The sequence below is a fragment of the Tachypleus tridentatus genome, chromosome 4 (genome assembly GCF_004210375.1).
Source record: "Tachypleus tridentatus isolate NWPU-2018 chromosome 4, ASM421037v1, whole genome shotgun sequence".
Classification (NCBI taxonomy): Eukaryota; Metazoa; Arthropoda; class Merostomata; order Xiphosura; family Limulidae; genus Tachypleus; species Tachypleus tridentatus.
This window is the reverse complement of record NC_134828.1, coordinates 63,366,081-63,384,116: the sequence shown is the minus strand read 5'-3', so window position 1 is coordinate 63,384,116 and position 18,036 is coordinate 63,366,081. Positions and strand designations below refer to the sequence as shown.

Here is an 18,036-nt window from a genome sequence, read left to right as displayed (position 1 = left end):
TAATTTAGATCACAAGTTTAATATAAACGGTAATCTACCACTCAATAACTCGGCTAAAGAAAAGGATCTTGGCATAGTGATGGATAAGTCACTCAAACCATCAAAGCATTGCTCTATCGCAATTAATAAAGCAAATACAGTTTTGAGGTGTTTCTATAGCTATGTTAATTATAAATCCAAATAGATAATTATCTCTTCATACAAATTACTAGTTAGGCCGCATTAAAATAATGTTTTGAGTTTTGATCGCCGTGTCTAAGAGAGAATAATTACTCACTGAAAATAGTTTAGAAACGGTTTAAAAGAATGTAAGGGTTATCTTACAGGGATAGGTTAGGTTCTCTTAACTTATTTTCTTTTAAGGGTAAAGTGTGGTTCTATTTATTCAGGAGATCAATAAAAGACGAGATTTTGTTTTCCTGCAAGATATTTTTTCTAATGTAATAGGACAAGATTACATAAGCTTGGGATTTAGAAAATACATGCTAGGCTTCCGTTACTAATATTTTATTTTTCTAACAGTATTCAGCTGATGGAATAAATCGGCTTCGTCAGTAGTGGATACCAAGAGTGGGTATGCAAGAATAACATTGAAGGACTAATGATACTTTGTTGTTTATAGGTTATATGATTCCAATCGATTTAAACGTTTAAAAATAAATATAACACATACACATTTAACTGGAGACGATTATCAGGAAAACATTCCTACAATGCAACGTTTCCCATATCAATAATTCTACAATATTACAAGCTTTTAAATGTAAATTTAATATCCAGTTTTCACAAACAAACACTGGATACTAATGGAACACAAGATCTGTAAATTACCAAGTGTTTTTTTTATATCTTCAACATGATAATGAGGATGTAAGACTGATGTAGTTAAGAGAGCATTGCTTTTTACCCTTCATATGAAGATGTTATTAACCTGGGAATCCAGTCTGATTTTATTATATACCTATTTATTAAGCTAGTAAGTACTGAAGCATGTAACATTAGCATGTTTTAAAGTTCTGTAACTTATATTACAACTATTAAGGTTTTATGCATATAGACTCTCACAATGTAAACCACGCAACCTCAGTGCCAAGTGCTAAGTCGAATATCTGTAAGAGCATATGCTATTTGATTAAAATTCCCAATAAATCAAGGAGAGAAACGTACTTTGATATCCATTTAATTTAACAAGGAGAGAAACGTACTTTGATCTCCATTTAATTTAACAAGGAGAGAAACGTACTTTGGTATTCATCTAATTTAACAAGGAGAGAAATGTACTGTAATATTCATCTAATTTAACAATTATATGTGCGTATAATATTACACTTTTCTTTAAGTACCTTATAAATTGGGACTGACTCAACTTTCTTTTTGTTTGTTTTTCTTTCAAAATTAAAGTTTTTCTTGTTTATTTTTCACCAGCTCTCGCAATTTACATTGCGGATAAACTGGTGTATAGATTTTTAGGCAATTTTTAAAACTTAACTCAAAGTAATTAGCCTAGAAATTAATGGTTGTACTTTCTTGTAAATATTTTGTTTTGCTAAAATCGATTTTTCCCGTGTTTCTTAATATCCATAACTGCTTTTCGTTTTTAAGGATATATTAGCAAACCTAAGAAAACACAAAAACAAAGCAAACTTCTAATTATTCTAAGAAGGACGTTGAAAAACTTCTTTTATTTAAAAAATCGATGATGTTCGGGATAGCAATCACATTTAACAACAAACTCTCGTCACCATAGAACGTAAAACGTCGATAGCTAAACAGCAAGAAATCTTATTTTCTTCGTTTCCTACAAAGTATCATCTTTTACTCTTAAGAATTTCGCCAATGGTTTCACAAAGGAAGTAATTTACATATTCCTGAAGCTCAATTCCTATGATGTAAATACACATTTAGCGAGTTGTTTGATCATGCAGATTCGTGGCATTCTCTGGAGAACGAGAGACCATTAAGATAAAGATTGGAGCTGTTTTTAGAATTTTTAAATTTTATGAATGCGAATTAAGTTAGAAGTCAGACAAATTTATATGTTTCAAGTTAAAAAATAAATATTGTTTGTCTGGGCTCATTTTGCTGTCGGAGCATTGTTATGCAATTGATCAAAAACAACAACAAACAAACCTAAGAATTGTCAAACTTATTAACTGCTTGATCGATCAGATAATTGACATTTAAAGGTAAAAAGTGCTTGGAACTATTGGTGCACTTCCAGAAAAAAACCTCCAAATGTGTTTACGAAATGCACCATAATTTGTTTTTGATGACTGCGGTTGAAGTTAATGTCTAACTTAGTACCGGCATAAATACAATTATACATTCACCTATTATATCTTTGAATAATTGCGGTAAAATAAATGAAAGCAAAATCGTAATCTTTACACATATACTCAAAGAGAAAAAAAAACTCATCAACTCAATTCTACTTAGTACACATATTAACGTATCCACTCATTGCACAAACGCAATATTTAGCTGCGGCATAGTGCTCATAGAATAGCTCTGTGTTTCTCAATTTCAAACTTTTAGCTCATAGCTCCGTCATCTCTAAACCGATTGAGGTGTAATTACAGTTTTCAAGTCCGAAAGTCAAACCTTTTCGATTGATGTATTTGATCACGCCAAAGGTCTCTTAGATGAATTTACTTTAACCCCGACTAAAATAATTTTAATTTAAAGGTAGACTGGTAGAGATCCTAGTGAGGTCCACGCTTGATATTACTGGTGCACAAAATTATGTTCAATGAAGGGGAAAAAAAGATTCATAGATCAATTTACTCTAATTCTGCATACAATAATTTCAAGTACCGCAACTATTGAAGATTACCTTGTTGTTTTGAGTTGAAATCATTCCAATTGTGCATATTTCTGTTTAGGAATATCCTAATAGCTGTTCAACTCAGCTGTTTTAATTTAGACACTTTAAAATTATGTTATAAGCTGTTGACTTTCAGACGAAAACTGAGTGAGAAAATATATTAAAACTATATGTAGCGGGAGCTGTCTTGTTTCGTCATCTTTTGGTGTTCAATAATCATGAGAGAAAATTGAATTCATTTTGAAATACTAGGATGAGGTAGAAATATAGAACTTTAGTAGATGTTTTTATGTTCGGCATTATCAGTAATACAATCAAGAGAAACTGCTGAAAAATAAGTTCTATATTTGGATTGTGGGTTGAAAGGGTTACTGTATTTTAAACGCTGAGTTCTGAGCATCCTTAAAAATTATTTAGTTTCCTCCTTAATCTTAAATTATATTTTAATGTAATTTTAAACTCAGGTTTGTATTTCAGTTTTAATTATTTTTATACAATAATTGCCGTTTATCATGGTTGATTTTGTTATATACTTCCTGAATAATTACTACTCTTGTTTTTTCTTGTCTATAATTCATTGATGTCGTTAGTCCATTTAATAGACATTCTAAATTATTACCATTATTCGAAGTTCTCTTACTATATATAAAATGAATCATTACTATTCTAGGTTCTCTTAATTTATTTTATGATCCGTTATTGCTTTTAGTCCATTTACTGGAATCTTATTCATTATTACATTCATTAAAATAAATATTCTCTTTGCTTCAACACACATTGTTTTCTACTTATTATTTTTACATGGAACTGAGTTTAAGGTGTTTTGATTAATTGTCAATTAAATGCATTTTCACTGATATCACTACTTTTATTAATGTTACAACAGATTTGCTCTGAACAGGATTTTTGTTCATAAAGCGACATAATTTCTCACGTCGAAAGTTAGATAATTCTAAGAAAATGATTCATAACAAATGCAGTGGAAACGAAATCTTCATGAGATGCAGCACACGGAAAATTATCTTGTTAAGATAAATGCATCGCACTAATGGTATAAGACGTTAATAGCAGAAATAATTCTAGGCCAGAATTTCCTCATATGTTGAAAGAGGAACATTTAACTAAACTTTAAAGTTCCCAAGAAATCAAAGAGAATAACGTACTGTAATATCCGCCTGACGGATATTATTGACTTACTTTTTTATATAGTTTTTGAATAATTCTTGCTCTGAATTTCTTGCTAAGGTCTGTGACGGAACTCGAGATGTGTAAATTACCAAGTTCTGTTTGACGAAGAATGAGGACGTAAGGTTGACGTAGTTAACAGAGCATTACTTTTGAATCTTTATGAAAAACGTCTATAATTATCTTATGCACTTTCTGGATCGTTATTGCTCTGATTTTCTTGCTAAAGTCTATGATTCATTGACGTTTAACACTATTTCTATTGTGGAATACGTTTGGTTATTTTCACTTTACTACTTGAAAAAGTACTCTGCTATTTTCTGGTTGTGAACGTGTTTAGGTCAAAATTTGTAAAACGATGTTACCTGTGTAACTCATGACAATAATGTATTATGTTTCATTTACTAATACACTCTGTCGTGCCTTTTTAACCGTGTTACGATATCTTAATGTATGAGGGTGATAGTAATACATCTATAGTGTTGTCATAACAATAATGGTACGATATTTGACACCATTACACGTTCTGCAAATGATAATAAACGTTGACAGGATGTGCAACTACACTTATGTTAATGAAACGCTATCACTGTAAGTCCATAAATGATAGAGGAAGTCTTCTAAAGAATTAAACACAGGGGTTAATATATTAAAATACCCCTTCCTCATTCCATTTGTTTAAGAGAAAATGGCTTAACATAAATTTGTGAAAGAGACGCTCTGTGGCAGCCATCATGATACCATATAACATGTAACTCGTTAACTATGTAGTAATGACACTATTTCATGCGAGACCATTTTACAAAGAAGCATTTTATTCTAATTAGACACTATATGTTTGCTCAGAAATAATAGGAACTAACTCAGAAATATTAGAAAGAATGCTTAACTGAACAGTATTGTCAAGCGCAAAATTCATTACGTCAGAAACAAATGACTAGATACAACAAACCTTACTGATAAAATGTAAGGGTCAAGGAATGGTGAGTATAAATAACTGTAAAGTATTTCATGATGACGAGAAACCCACATGAAGTGAAAATGTATTCTACAGATGACTGGTATAGGTACTGAAACTTTAACTAAAATGAGGTACAGAACAACGTTTCGAACTTCTCGGATCATCTTTAGGTTAACAAAGAGAGTTTGCTACTGTCCGTTGCGGGGCACATGTCTTAGGGACGAGAGTATGAACTTGTAAGAGATTATAGGTGGCGTTGCAGATAGTTGTTAGGTTATTAATTAGTATAAGTATAAAGATATTCCTTTATATTGGCTTAATTTTGATTTTAGTTGCTGTATAAGTAGGGTTTCTTTTATTTTGCGCTTGTTTATATTTGTTGCTCTACTTAGTACCTGGGTGTTTATTTGATTTGCGGTGTTCAGAAACGTGCGAAACGTGTTCAGAAACGTATTTTTTTTGCTCTTTGAATCCGCTTTCCGTTCATCTGCTTGTTTCTTCAATATAGAAGTCGTGGCAGCTTTTGTATTGTATTTTATAAATAGTTTTGGTGTTATGTTTGTCAGTGTAGTTTTTACATAATATGTAATTTAATTTTGTGTCTGGTTTTGGAAAAAAAAATTGGTGTATACTAGAATGTTGTGTTTTGTTATACGATTTTTTCAAATGTTAGTCATTTTTTCGCTAATATCGGGAATATATAGTATGAAACAGTGTAAGGTTTTATAGTTTGTTGTTTCTTTGAATTTATTATTTGTTTGTTGTTGTGTTGCTGATATTCGTGTGTTTTGTTTCAACGTTTTTTTTTGAGGAAATTTGTTGATGTTGAAGTTAGTTTCGTGGCTGTGTTTATTTGGTTTCTTAATATGTTGAGTTTTTTGTCTTGTTTCATGTGTTGAGTCCGAGGGAATATATAATCCAATATGGGTGATTTTTCTGTGGATTTCTGTTTTGAATTGTGTTACGGTTCTTGTGATGTTGAGGTTAAGAAATGCTACTTGGTTATTTTCTCGTGTTCATAGGTGAACTTAATGTTAGGGTGTATTGAGTTAACGTGGTTAAAAAAACTAAGTTATATTCTGTAGATGTGAATCAAGCAGTTGTATCATCAACATATCTGTACCAGTATAGTGGTGAGTTTGAGACTGAATTGATCACTTGAGACTCAATCTGCGTCATGAAAATGTCGGTTAGAATTGGTGACACGGGATTATCCATACCTAAGCCATTTATTTGTAAGTAGTTTTGGTCATTGAACACAAAGCACAACATAACCATAGAAAACACCGACATGCAAAGTAGGGAAACAAACACGAACAAACGTAAAATCAAAAAAGCCCTACTTACAGAAGATCTCAAGCCAAAATTGAATGAATAAAAAGGAACATTTTATACCTATATTAATTAATAATCTAACTGCAACGCCATCTACAATCTCGTACTCCTTTACACTGTCGTCATTAAGACATATACCCCTCAACGGTCAGTTGCAAACTTTCTTTGTTAACATGAAGATGACATAAGAAGGTCGAAACATTGTTCTTATTTTATTTTAATTAAAGCTTTAATACCCATACCAGCCATCTTTAGAATACAACAGTAAATTAGATTTTTTTTAATATTCCCAGTGGTGCAAAATTTTATTGGAAAGTTCAGTTTTCCTACTACAGTTTGACAATAGAGAACAATTTACACAGCTTCCAATTTCCAATTTGTTTTATACAGTAAATCAAATACTTTCTGATATTTAGGTTTATATTTTGAAACTGATCACATTAACTATCGAGTAAATAACAGAAATTACACGAAAATTACAAATTAATGGCGGAATGAAGCTGTAATTTGAAATTCTCTCTTATTTATTTATGTAATAAAATTTTATCATATCATACAAAGCTGTTGTAATATGCAAGTAACTCAATAATTTTGGTAACTGGCATGACTTGGTGGTTAGGACAATTGACTCGCGATTTACAAATCACATGTTCGAATCTCTTCACTGAATATGCTCGCTCTTTTATTCGTGGAATCATTATAATGTGATGGCCTACTTCACTACTTACTGATTAATAAAACATTAACTAGTTGCCCTCTCTACAGCCTATCGCTTCAAAAATTAGTGATGGCTAGTTTCGATGGACGTTAAGTAGTTGTTCGCGAAATTCAACAGATACGCCATAATCCTGAAAAATATTCCAGAATAATTTTTTATCGATATTTGAACAATCTTCAGATATTATTTACTTCATAACTATAAAAAGTACAAAGTTACTTTCAAGATCTGAACCTTTCTCACTCTAATATCGTTTTAAACGTTTTAATGCATAATACTGACTGTAATGTATGATACAAACGCAAAAAAAAGACCCCGTAAAGGGCTTAGAAATTAAAATTTCCAAAATGAACGGCACATAATATGTATACTTGTGGGCTAAACGGCTAGATCAGATACTTCTGGGCTCAAACATAGCTATCCCTAACTTTGAATAGTTGACCCTTAGCGGGAGGTCAGCCAGCAAGAATATTACCGAATATCTGTTTAAATGGAATAATTAGAGCAATTTTCATAATGCGCCCACAACTAAGAAGATGGATCATGTTCACCTGTACTTTGTCTCGAACCTCAGATCATTTGATCTATCATCCAACACGATAATCCATGCGCGTTTCGAGGTTATGGAAAAGAAATGAAAATGATAGAGCTTAGGAAACTTTGAAAGTCTGCAAACGTACAGACCAATATAACATGCAATTTGTCCTACTATATATCTGGTGTAATTAACTGTTACTTCTGTTTTTATACACACACAAAATGTTCCTGCGTGATCCACGACTTTTTTAATACAAACAAAACATTCATATTTAAAAATACTCTGCACCGACTTTCTCATTTTATGTGCTTGTACAATTTGAGTGCTAAGATTTATATCTTTTATTGAATTGGACATCGTTCTTCAACGGTCACTTAGCTTATACACTGACTGGCCACTTTATCTGTACTCACAACTAAAACGGCTTTGAACATCTTTATCCTGTAATGTATTTCATTTGTTGAGAATCGTGGTCTGCAAGTCATTCACAGATGTTGGTAGAAGACTACGATGGTTAATGCGATGTTGTACCAAACATGTTTAATGAAACTGAGATCCAGTGATTGTACTAGTCAAGAACCATGAAGTCACCACAGTGATTGCACTAGTCAAGAACCATGAAGTCACCATTTCACGGATGCATTGTTGTTTGTTATCAGCGCTCTATCCACTGAAAAGAATCGAACTCCCAGATTCTAACATAGCAAATTCGGAAATTTAGCGCTCTCCCATCAGAGACCTACGGACATAAATGCTCTATAGCTTCATTATCAACTTGGAAGAACATGTGCTCATTGCAGTACAATGGAATGAACTTCATTGGAAACAATCTTCAGCTACATTCTGGATGATACTTAACCATTCATTAAGAGCATAAATAAGCCCAAACTCTACCACAAAAACGTCTCCTTTATTACTATATTATTTCTAGTTGTTTACTACGATGTATATAAATAATTATGCTACATCTCATGCATTTTTCTTTATATTTCTCAGTTTAATTTCAGTTCAGAGAAAATGGAACTCAACTCTAACCACACACTCTAGTCAGTTTGGCCCGGCATGGCCAGTTAGTTTAGTCGCTCGACTCGTAATCTGAGGGTCGCGGGTTTGAATCCCCCTCACACCTAACATGCTCGCCTTTTCAGCCGTTTGGACGTTATAGAGTGACGGTCAATTCCACTGCTTGTTGGTAAAAGAGTAGCCCAAGAATTGGCGATGAGAGGTGATGACTAGTTGCTTTCTCTCTAGTCTTACACTGCTAACTTAAGGACGGCTAGCGAAGATAGCCCTTGTGTAGCTTTGTGCGAAATTCAAAACAAACAAACAAACAAATCTAGTTAGTTAAGCCAGTTTTCACTTTAAGCAATATCAAAATCATAGTTTCCTGTTCACGCTTGAGGTGAGCTGTTTTTAGAATAATTTGCCAGCTGCCATATTATTGTTCGTTTCATGATACAGTTTCCAAGCTGCGATCGCTAGTAAAGAAAGTATTGAAATAGAACAAGTTCTGACTGTTGCATTTTACATGGTTGTTCAGTTAGTTAGATGTTATTTTACACAGACGAAGTCATCGTCTCACAACCATCTTATTCTAATAACTATCTAGGTCTCATATCTAACCAGTTATACTCCGTTAAAACAAACATTTTAAATTAGCTATTTCATCATGGATTTGCACATATCAACCAATATCGACGGAAAAAAAAAACATTTGTACAAAGCTCTCCAATTAAATGGTTATCCCATCAGTTTCATCCAAGCAAAGAAGAGAAAATTGCAGTTTTGTCTTTATATCAAAAGTTGTAAATTAAAAAACAAATTTGGAAACTGTAACTTCGAAGTGCATTTGATATTCGACAAGACATTAAGAATTGGCCTTGCAAAAATAACAAACCTGACGAGTAAAAATAAACTGATCAACCCTATTTACAAAATATCTTGTTTTTGTGTAAAAAAGCCTGCATATAGAACAAAGTAAAACTACTAAAAACCCCTATCACACCAAACATGCTCGCCCTTTCAGCAGTGGGGGCGTTAAAATGTGACAGTTAACTCCACTATTCGTTACTAAAAGAGTAGCCCAAGAATTGGCGATGGGTGGTGATGACTAGCTGCCTTCCCTTTAGTCTTAAACTGCTAAATTAGGAACGGCTAGCGCAGATAGCCCTTGTGTAGCTTTGCACGAAATTCAAACCAAACCAAACAAACTACTAAAAACTAGTCAAAGAACATCAAAAGGTGTCACTAGGTTTTTTTATCCGCCTTACATGAACACAGTTATATCATCGATTACATTATCAAATAGAACCAACTACAAATACTAGACACTGAAAAACAATGAAAACAGGAAAATTCACAGAAGCTTTGTACATAAGGACTTATTAACCAACTTTCAACCATGATTAAAACTATGGGTTTAACAACGTTTGGATCCTCTTCCTGTTACAACACAATGAAATCCATGTCCATATAGCTTATAGAGCTTTTGATTTTTAGAGCTTTTGTTTTTTAGAGCAAATGTACACAATTAATTATTTGGAATCTGTTGACAGTGGAGAAACAAACCCTCAATCTTGCGTTGTAAGTACGTAAGCTAGGCCCGGCATGGCCAAGCGTGTTAAGGCGTGCGACTCGTATTCTGAGGGTCGCGGGTTCGCATCCCCGTCGCACCAAACATGCTCGCCCTTTCAGCCGTGGGGGCGTTATAATGTGACGGTCAATCCCACTTGTCGTTCGTAAATGAGTAGCCCAAGAGTTGGCGGTGGGTGGTGATGACTAGCTGCCTTCCCTCTAGTCTTACACTGCTAAATTAGGGACGGCTAGCACAGATAGCCCTCGAGTAGCTATGTGCGAAATTCAAAAAACAAACAAAAACAAGTACGTAAGCTTATTGACGACTTACCAGAAGACCCTTTTTTTTTGGTGTTTTTTTTGGGAATTTCGCACAAAGCTACTCGAGGGCTATCTATGCTAGCAGTCCCTAATTTAGCAGTGTAAGACTAAAGGGAAGGCAGCTAGTCATCACCACCCACCGCCAACTCTTGGGCTACTCTTTTACCAACGAATAGTGGGATTGACCGTCACATTATAACGCCCCCACGGCTGGGAGGGCGAGCATGTTTAGCGCGACTCGGGCGTGAACCCGCGACCCTCAGATTACGAAGCGCACGCCTTAACGCGCTAGGCCATGCCGGGCCCCAGAAAACCCATATGTCTTGAAATCTTAGTCAGGTATGATGATGACGCAACACAGCTCAAACAACCTGAACAAATTGTACTAATGAATTTCAATGCTAGCAACCCGAAACGTCATTCAAAACTTCCTAAGCAAGTTCAGTCTGTTAACAACGTTCTTTATATATTTTTCATTCCACTGACAGTAATTAATGGTCACAGTTTCTCCTGGTAACAGAATATTCCAGTTGGGATTTTTACTGTTAATAGATCCTGATGACATTGGTCTAAGACCAGCCGGACAGAAAAAACGGGGTTAATAGCATTGCTCCTCCTGGAGAACCAACCCGTATTAATACTCTTTTAAGAATCATAAAGGCTCGTTTTTAATGGTTGATTCTCTTGTGTATTTTATAAATAATTATTAAACTGTTTTTTCTATGGTCTATGATTCATTGCTATCCTTATTCTATTTTAAAGATGGTCTGATTAATTACTATTTTCAGTCTATTTAATGGACTTTCTGAAGTAGTACCATTATTCCCAGTTTTCTTGCCATACTTAACAAATCGTTACTGTTCTTTGTTTTCTTATTTTATAGTACATTATTGTTTCTAGTTCATTTACTGGAAATTTATTTATTATTACGTTCTAATGTTATATTAATATGTTTTATCAAGTTGCCATATTTTAGTGAATGTTAATTTGTATTGACTTATTGGCAAGGCTAGCTAGGTTATATCTCTTGTAACTTGTATAATGTAGAAAAAAAAGTACTCGTCCACAGTGACTGGAAAAGTTTATGTTAATCTTTCAGTTTAACTTAAAACATGGACTTCGAAAAAAATTACTTGTGTTTCATTCTTGATTTCACTTAGAGCCAAAACTCGGATCTACTAATACCGTCCAGATCGAAAACTAATAATTTATATCTCTCAGTTATGCTAAAAACCGCTAAACAATAGCATATTGTAGATCTATATTTTTATTATTTTATTTAAGTTACGTCACATTTTAAAACATGGATGATAACGTGATTCATGTCTAACAATGCGGTGTATATAACTCTGGTTACACAGTACAATGTAGCATCAATATTACACATCTCTGTTCTCCCATCATTTCAAAAGTGAACATTAAACTTTACCTGCGTGTGCAGCTTTTCAAACTAGATACAAACACCACGTTTTGCAAAATATATAACAAGAACAATATCCAGTTTGATAAAGGTTAGCACGTGATATAAGAATGTTTAACAAATAACCTCTTCCTATATTATTTACACTCCAAGAAAGTATACTGGTATTAAAACAGTACAATCAAAATGCCAATAAGGCTCATTACTCTGAATCAATACAATAACAGTGTGATTATTCGTATCGAAAAATAAGGTTTAGGATAACAGCTTACACGATGAGTGTTAAAATAGATGATTTATAATTTAAATAAATCGAATACGAATTTGAGTTACTCACAACCCTATGTCGAACGATATTGTAATAAAACAACCACGATGAAAAACCTGACTTTAGTGTAAGAACTAATTCAGTAATTAAATCTGTCATAACAGGTATTTTACTTTCCTAATACTAAACATTTTAATACAGTTGGAAGTTTACACCAGCTTATGTAAACTTACCTGTGTAGTAAGTGAGAAAATCTTTGGCGTTGTCTTGTTGGAAGATTGAAGCAGCTTAGAGTGGAAGACATTTCTCTAAATGTTTCCACTAGAATGCGCTGCTCAATGCGATGAATCGCTGTGGTCAGAATTCTGACGGCTGTCCTAACTCTGTGTCGGTTGGCAGTAAAAGATCGAAGGCGGATGGCCAGTAGACCTGCTGGGTAACTATTAACTGGACCCTCTGTTATGTGGACAGACTGCTCTAACACAATCCATATCCACTCGCCACTCAACAAATTCAATTCTCCAGCGATTTTAAAGACTTTTTCGGCTAATTCTTTATCACAGTGTAGCAGAATTACACGACTAAAGCTTTTGACAACATCGCTAAGTCTGTTTAAAATTTCATCTTCGCTTAATTTTTTTTGAAGGCGAATAACAAGTAAAGGGCGCCACAGTGGACGCTTCATAAGGTTACCTAGGTGACGGACTAAAGAAGAACTCGTTTCGCTATCATCAGCAACTAAAATCACGTCATACCATTTACTAGAGTTTATTAGTTGGAAGACACCATCTGCTAGGTCCGTGACCACAGGATCTAGGCTCAGGTACATAGGGTTAACATCCTGAAATAACAGAAAAATTAAATGTAACATATTTTAAATAACAAGTATTACAAATCTTAAATGGTTGGTATTTTAACGTTTCTACACAACTATTGTACTCTAAATTCTATTGAATATTGTTTAAAGTACGAGTGATATACAATTGACACTTGAAATAAAAATAAACACGTTTACAAAGTTGTATATGTTCCTGTTTCAAAGAAATATATTGTAATCTTTCGTTTCCAAGTAAGTCGTGATCATACTAATGATTCACTTTTTGTTTTATAATTTTTGCATAAAGTTACACCAGGAGTATCAACGCATAGAATTCCCTAACATTGAACTCATAGGTTATGGAGAAGGTAACTAATCAACAACACCCCCCCTCTCCCACTAAGCCTACTCTTGTTCGGTCAAGTGATGTGATTTGAAAATGTGCCACAAAGAAGGTTTCTTATTGGATTGAAGAGTAATTGGAGGGAAGAAAGAAGAGGGTTGTTGTATATGGAGTCATTGAAACTGGAGTAATGTCACAAGAGGAATAACTCATGGCTTAGTCTTAGGATCTTTGTTCTTTTTGATTTACATCAATAACATAGATGAAGAAAAGGTCAATAAATTACTTGAATTTGATTATTGTATTAAGGTATTTGGTGTTGACGCCTGCGAGTTGGGCAAATATATATGGCAGATGGGTTTTAATCATAACAAATATAAAATAGATATGACATGTAGTTTATCATAATTTGAATTATAAGTATATTTTGGATGATAATAACCTTAACAGAAAGAAAGATATCTTGGTGTAATAGTTGATTAATCTCTTAAGCCATGCAAGCTGTATGTTGCTGCTAACAGCAGGACAAATAGGATTTTAGATTGTTTCTACATAAATATTAAATACATGTCTAAATAGTTATAGTTTTATTGTATAGATCACTTGTTAGGCCACATCTTTTTACACTATGTTCAGTTTTGTGGTCTTTGAGCTGTTGGAAATAGTTCAGAGGGGGGAAGAGGTACTAGAACAGTACGCTCCCTTCACCAGTGGCAAATCAGTACGTCTGCGCACTATAAACAATATAAACTATATATTGACAAAAAAAAAAACAGTTAAAGAGGATTTGATTGAGGTGTTTCGTACTTAATAGTGAGAATGGTAGAATTGAGGGACACAAATATAAATTTTGGCGGTACAGGAGTCATCGTCAGCTAAGACAGTTTTATTTTTCTAACAGGGTAGTTGGCATTTCCAACGAGTTGTCTTCATGTATTGTGGAGGCAGTAAATTTAAGTGAGTTTAAGAGAAAGCTTGATAATTACATGATTGATAAGGATTCGAGGTTTCATTATTCTTTTATATGCAATAGTTTTAGTTTGAAAGATAAGCCAGCCTAAATGAGCCAATACGCCCCTTATTGCCCCTAAACGACTCCAACGTGCGAAGCGAAATGTTATGGAAACAAATGCAAATGATCCGTAGTAATGATCTAATGACTAAATAGACATATTTGGTGTAACGATGAACGGAGATTATTTTACACAGGTGTAAACAACAATACAGTAATAAATCAGCCGCGTAATGCTGAGGAAAAGTATTTCTAGTAAGACGTAAGCCTAAATATTACTCGATATATGAATGATAAAGCTGACTATCCAGCTTCACCGATAAACCGCGAACAAAGAAATAACTAAGGCCTTTTGCCAAGTTAAACCGATTAATAACTAATACAGATAATTGTTAAATACTATATTCGTTTCGCCAAGTTCAAATAATATTCTATTCCGCATGTTCGTGCTATTAACTTTAACTCTCCATGTGTGTAATTATTTCGAAGTTTCTATTTATAGTTGGTATCTAACTGATGAAATAATGTATTCTACCCTTTATAAATAAGAACTTAAGAAGAAAAGTATGTTTAACTTTTTAGACTCGTTGCCAGCTCGAATTTTGGCTTTGATATTTCGGAAAATAATAATAATAACTGGGTACATAACAATGGGAAAGTCGGTGTGTGTACATCTTTATCCATTAATAGAGAAATAAAACGAAACACGTTTTTGGTTTGGATTATTTGGTTTCAGTTCGTTTCATTGATAAGTGTAGAACGGTGTTAAAATACTGAAGTACTGTACAAGTTTTCATCTGTATTTTTTCATATAAGATTTGGGCCCGGCATGGCCAAGCGTGTTAAGGCGTGTGACTCGTAATCTGAGGGTCGATGGTTCGCATCTCAGTCACGCCAAACATGCTCGCCCTGTCAGCCGTGGGGGCGTTATAATGTGACGGTCAATCCCACTATTCGTTGGTAAAAGAGTAGCCCAAGAGTTGGCGGTGGGTGGTGATGACTAGCTGCCTTTCCTCTAGTCTTACACTGCTAAATTAGGGACGGCTAGTGCAGATAGCCCTCGTGTAGCTTCTCGTGAAGTTCAAAACAAACAAATAAATCACGCGAGACTCTAGAACAGTGATGGCGAACCTTTTAGAGATTGCGTGCCTCAATTGTGACCCAAAATTATTTTGTCTATCCGAACGTGCCAGAATTTTCATAAAAATGACAGTTACTTTCCAATAAAAAAACGAGTTTTTGATGAGTATCTTTATTTTAAAAAAAGTCGAATTACAAAAGTTTCAATGAAACTAATAAATACCCTTGACTTAAAATTTGTATATTTTGTCTTGAATTTTATTAAATCAATGCGATCTCTGCTGTTGTGAACACTCGGATAACTTGTTAATTGATGGTTCATATTTTGTTGATTTGAGAGCAACACATGCAGCACTCAGTTCATCTGTAAGCTTGTTTCTTCTGTCTGATTTGATGAAATTCAAAGTTGAAAACAGCTGCTCACAAGCGTAAGATGATCCAAACAAAGTAAGAAGAGCTGTTACAAGTAATTTAATTGACTTAAAATTAGTTGGCAAAGAATTCCACACTTTAAAAATTTCATTTTCACAACTCTTTGCAACGTTTTCTTTCAAGATCCCTCCACACTCTATTTTCTCAAGTGTTTTACGCAGGGCACAGAATTTATTAGTCCAAGTATAGTTTTCCTGAAATTCTACCAGCTCCATTTCTAGAGTTTTCAAACCCAACCAGTGTAAACAGGAAAGATCGAGGTCTTCAAATTCAGTTTTATCGGGAAAGGTAAGAAAATACAAAGTTTTTTCTATCTTTCGAAACTGTATAAATCTGTTACTAAAATTCTCCTTCACTACCGCGATAATGCTTGAAAATTCTTTGGAGATTTCCTGTTTGCTTAAGGAACAGTCCGCAAATGTCGAGTTTTCTAAATGCATTTTCAGATTTGGAAAATATTTGAGTTCCCCACCTTCGATGTCTTTTTCAAAAACTTGCAATTTTCTCTCAAATGCCTTTATATCCCAGAACATTCTTTCTGCTGTTTTTCCTACTCCTTGTAGTTTTGTGTTCAGTGCATTGAAGTGTGATATAAAGTCTGTAAAGAACATGAGGTTATTAAGCCAAGCCACATCAGTGAGCTGTGGAAAGTCTTGTCCTTTTTCATGCATAAAAAATCTAATTTCGTTCAAGCAAGCAATAAATCTTTCCAGAAAACGTCCTCTACTCAACCATCGGACGTTGTTATACATAATTAAAGTACTATATTTTGCTTAAACCTCATCAAGAAGTGTTTGAAACTGACGAAAATGAAGCGCACGAGTCATAATGTAATTCACCATTTTTTGTAACATCTTTGAATATATCATCTAATTTTTTGCTACTTTCTTTCGCACAAAGAGCTTCTTGATGTATAATACAATGAAACTGAATGACTTGATGTCTTATTTTGTTCTCAAACAACTTTATGAAACCAGATGTTGACCCAACCATACATGGTGCTCTATCAATAGTGATCGAAACTGTCTTTTCGGGCTTAATACTTTGTGTCAAAAAATATTCCATCATAGCATTGTAAATATCTACTCCTTGTGTTCTTCCGGGTAAAGAAATCAGTTTCACCAGTTCTTCCCTCATGGAGTCACCAACAGCATAACGCAAAATTACTGCTAACCTTGCATGATTATTTATATCCGTACTCTCATTCAAACACATGGAGTAACAAGAAGCCTTTTGTAAATCAGTACTGAGTTGTTGATTGACATCATTTGCCATACGTAAGATACGATCTTTCACGGTATTTCTGCTAAGTGGTACCTCACAGATTCGTTATAAAATTTCACGTTTATTTGAAAAATCACTAAAAAGAGAATCACTTCCAGCTAACATAGTCGTTTTTATGAAATCTCCATCAGATAGAAACATACCATGTTTAGCGATACATAATGAAATTTGAAAGCTGGCCTTCGTCAAATGATTAGGTTTAGAAAGAAAGTTTCCAAGATTAAGACATTGAGAATTATATTTCCTCAGTTCGTTTGCAAGAAATTCCTCCTTTTCTGTTTCATCAAGTTCAGCAACATTTTTGTGGTTGGTTTCAAAATGCCGTTTGACACTTGAAGTACGACACACAACACTTTCACCACATAAAATACATAACGCTTTTCCGTTGCGTTCAATGGTTCCAAATAATTTTGTCCAATTTTCTTGAAATAATCGTCCACTATCCATTAGCTTTGCCTTCTTTGCATTCATTTTTGGTATAACTTAAACACACAAAAGTAAAGTTTAATGAAACAAACTTTTAAAAATTTACTTAAACAAAGAACAGTTAAATATTTAAACAAATTAAATTGGCCCGTTTCGTCAATGTACCTTTTATAATGCCATGATAATGTGGAGTGCAAAATTTAAAACTAAACACGATTGGTTGAAAATATTCTCAAGTTAATCAATAGTTTATAATGTTTTGCATTTTTAGCTGCATTTAGCTTGTATTATATTCAAATTTTCAATAAAATTACAAAGAATGATTTATGACAAGTTTCCTGTTTTTTGTATAATTCTTCATGACTGCAGAATAATAAGTAACCGATATAATTATTTATTCATATTGGTTGAAGACCAATACGAATAGATGTAATGACTTACGATGCCACCCCCGTCGTTCAAAAGGTTCGACATGCAACCTGTAGGGATAATATCCCT

The 18,036-nt window shown here is 33.8% G+C and overlaps 1 protein-coding gene across 1 annotated transcript in view; it reads right to left on the bottom strand.

The window, feature by feature from the left end:
* Nucleotides 1-18,036, bottom strand: part of LOC143249275 (glutamate receptor ionotropic, NMDA 3A-like) — a 263,119-nt gene that overhangs the window by 103,912 nt on the left and 141,171 nt on the right. The window contains exon 2 of the mRNA XM_076498833.1: nucleotides 12,378-12,985. Coding sequence (XP_076354948.1) covers nucleotides 12,378-12,985 — 608 coding nt within the window. The remainder of the gene's footprint in view (nucleotides 1-12,377; nucleotides 12,986-18,036) is intronic.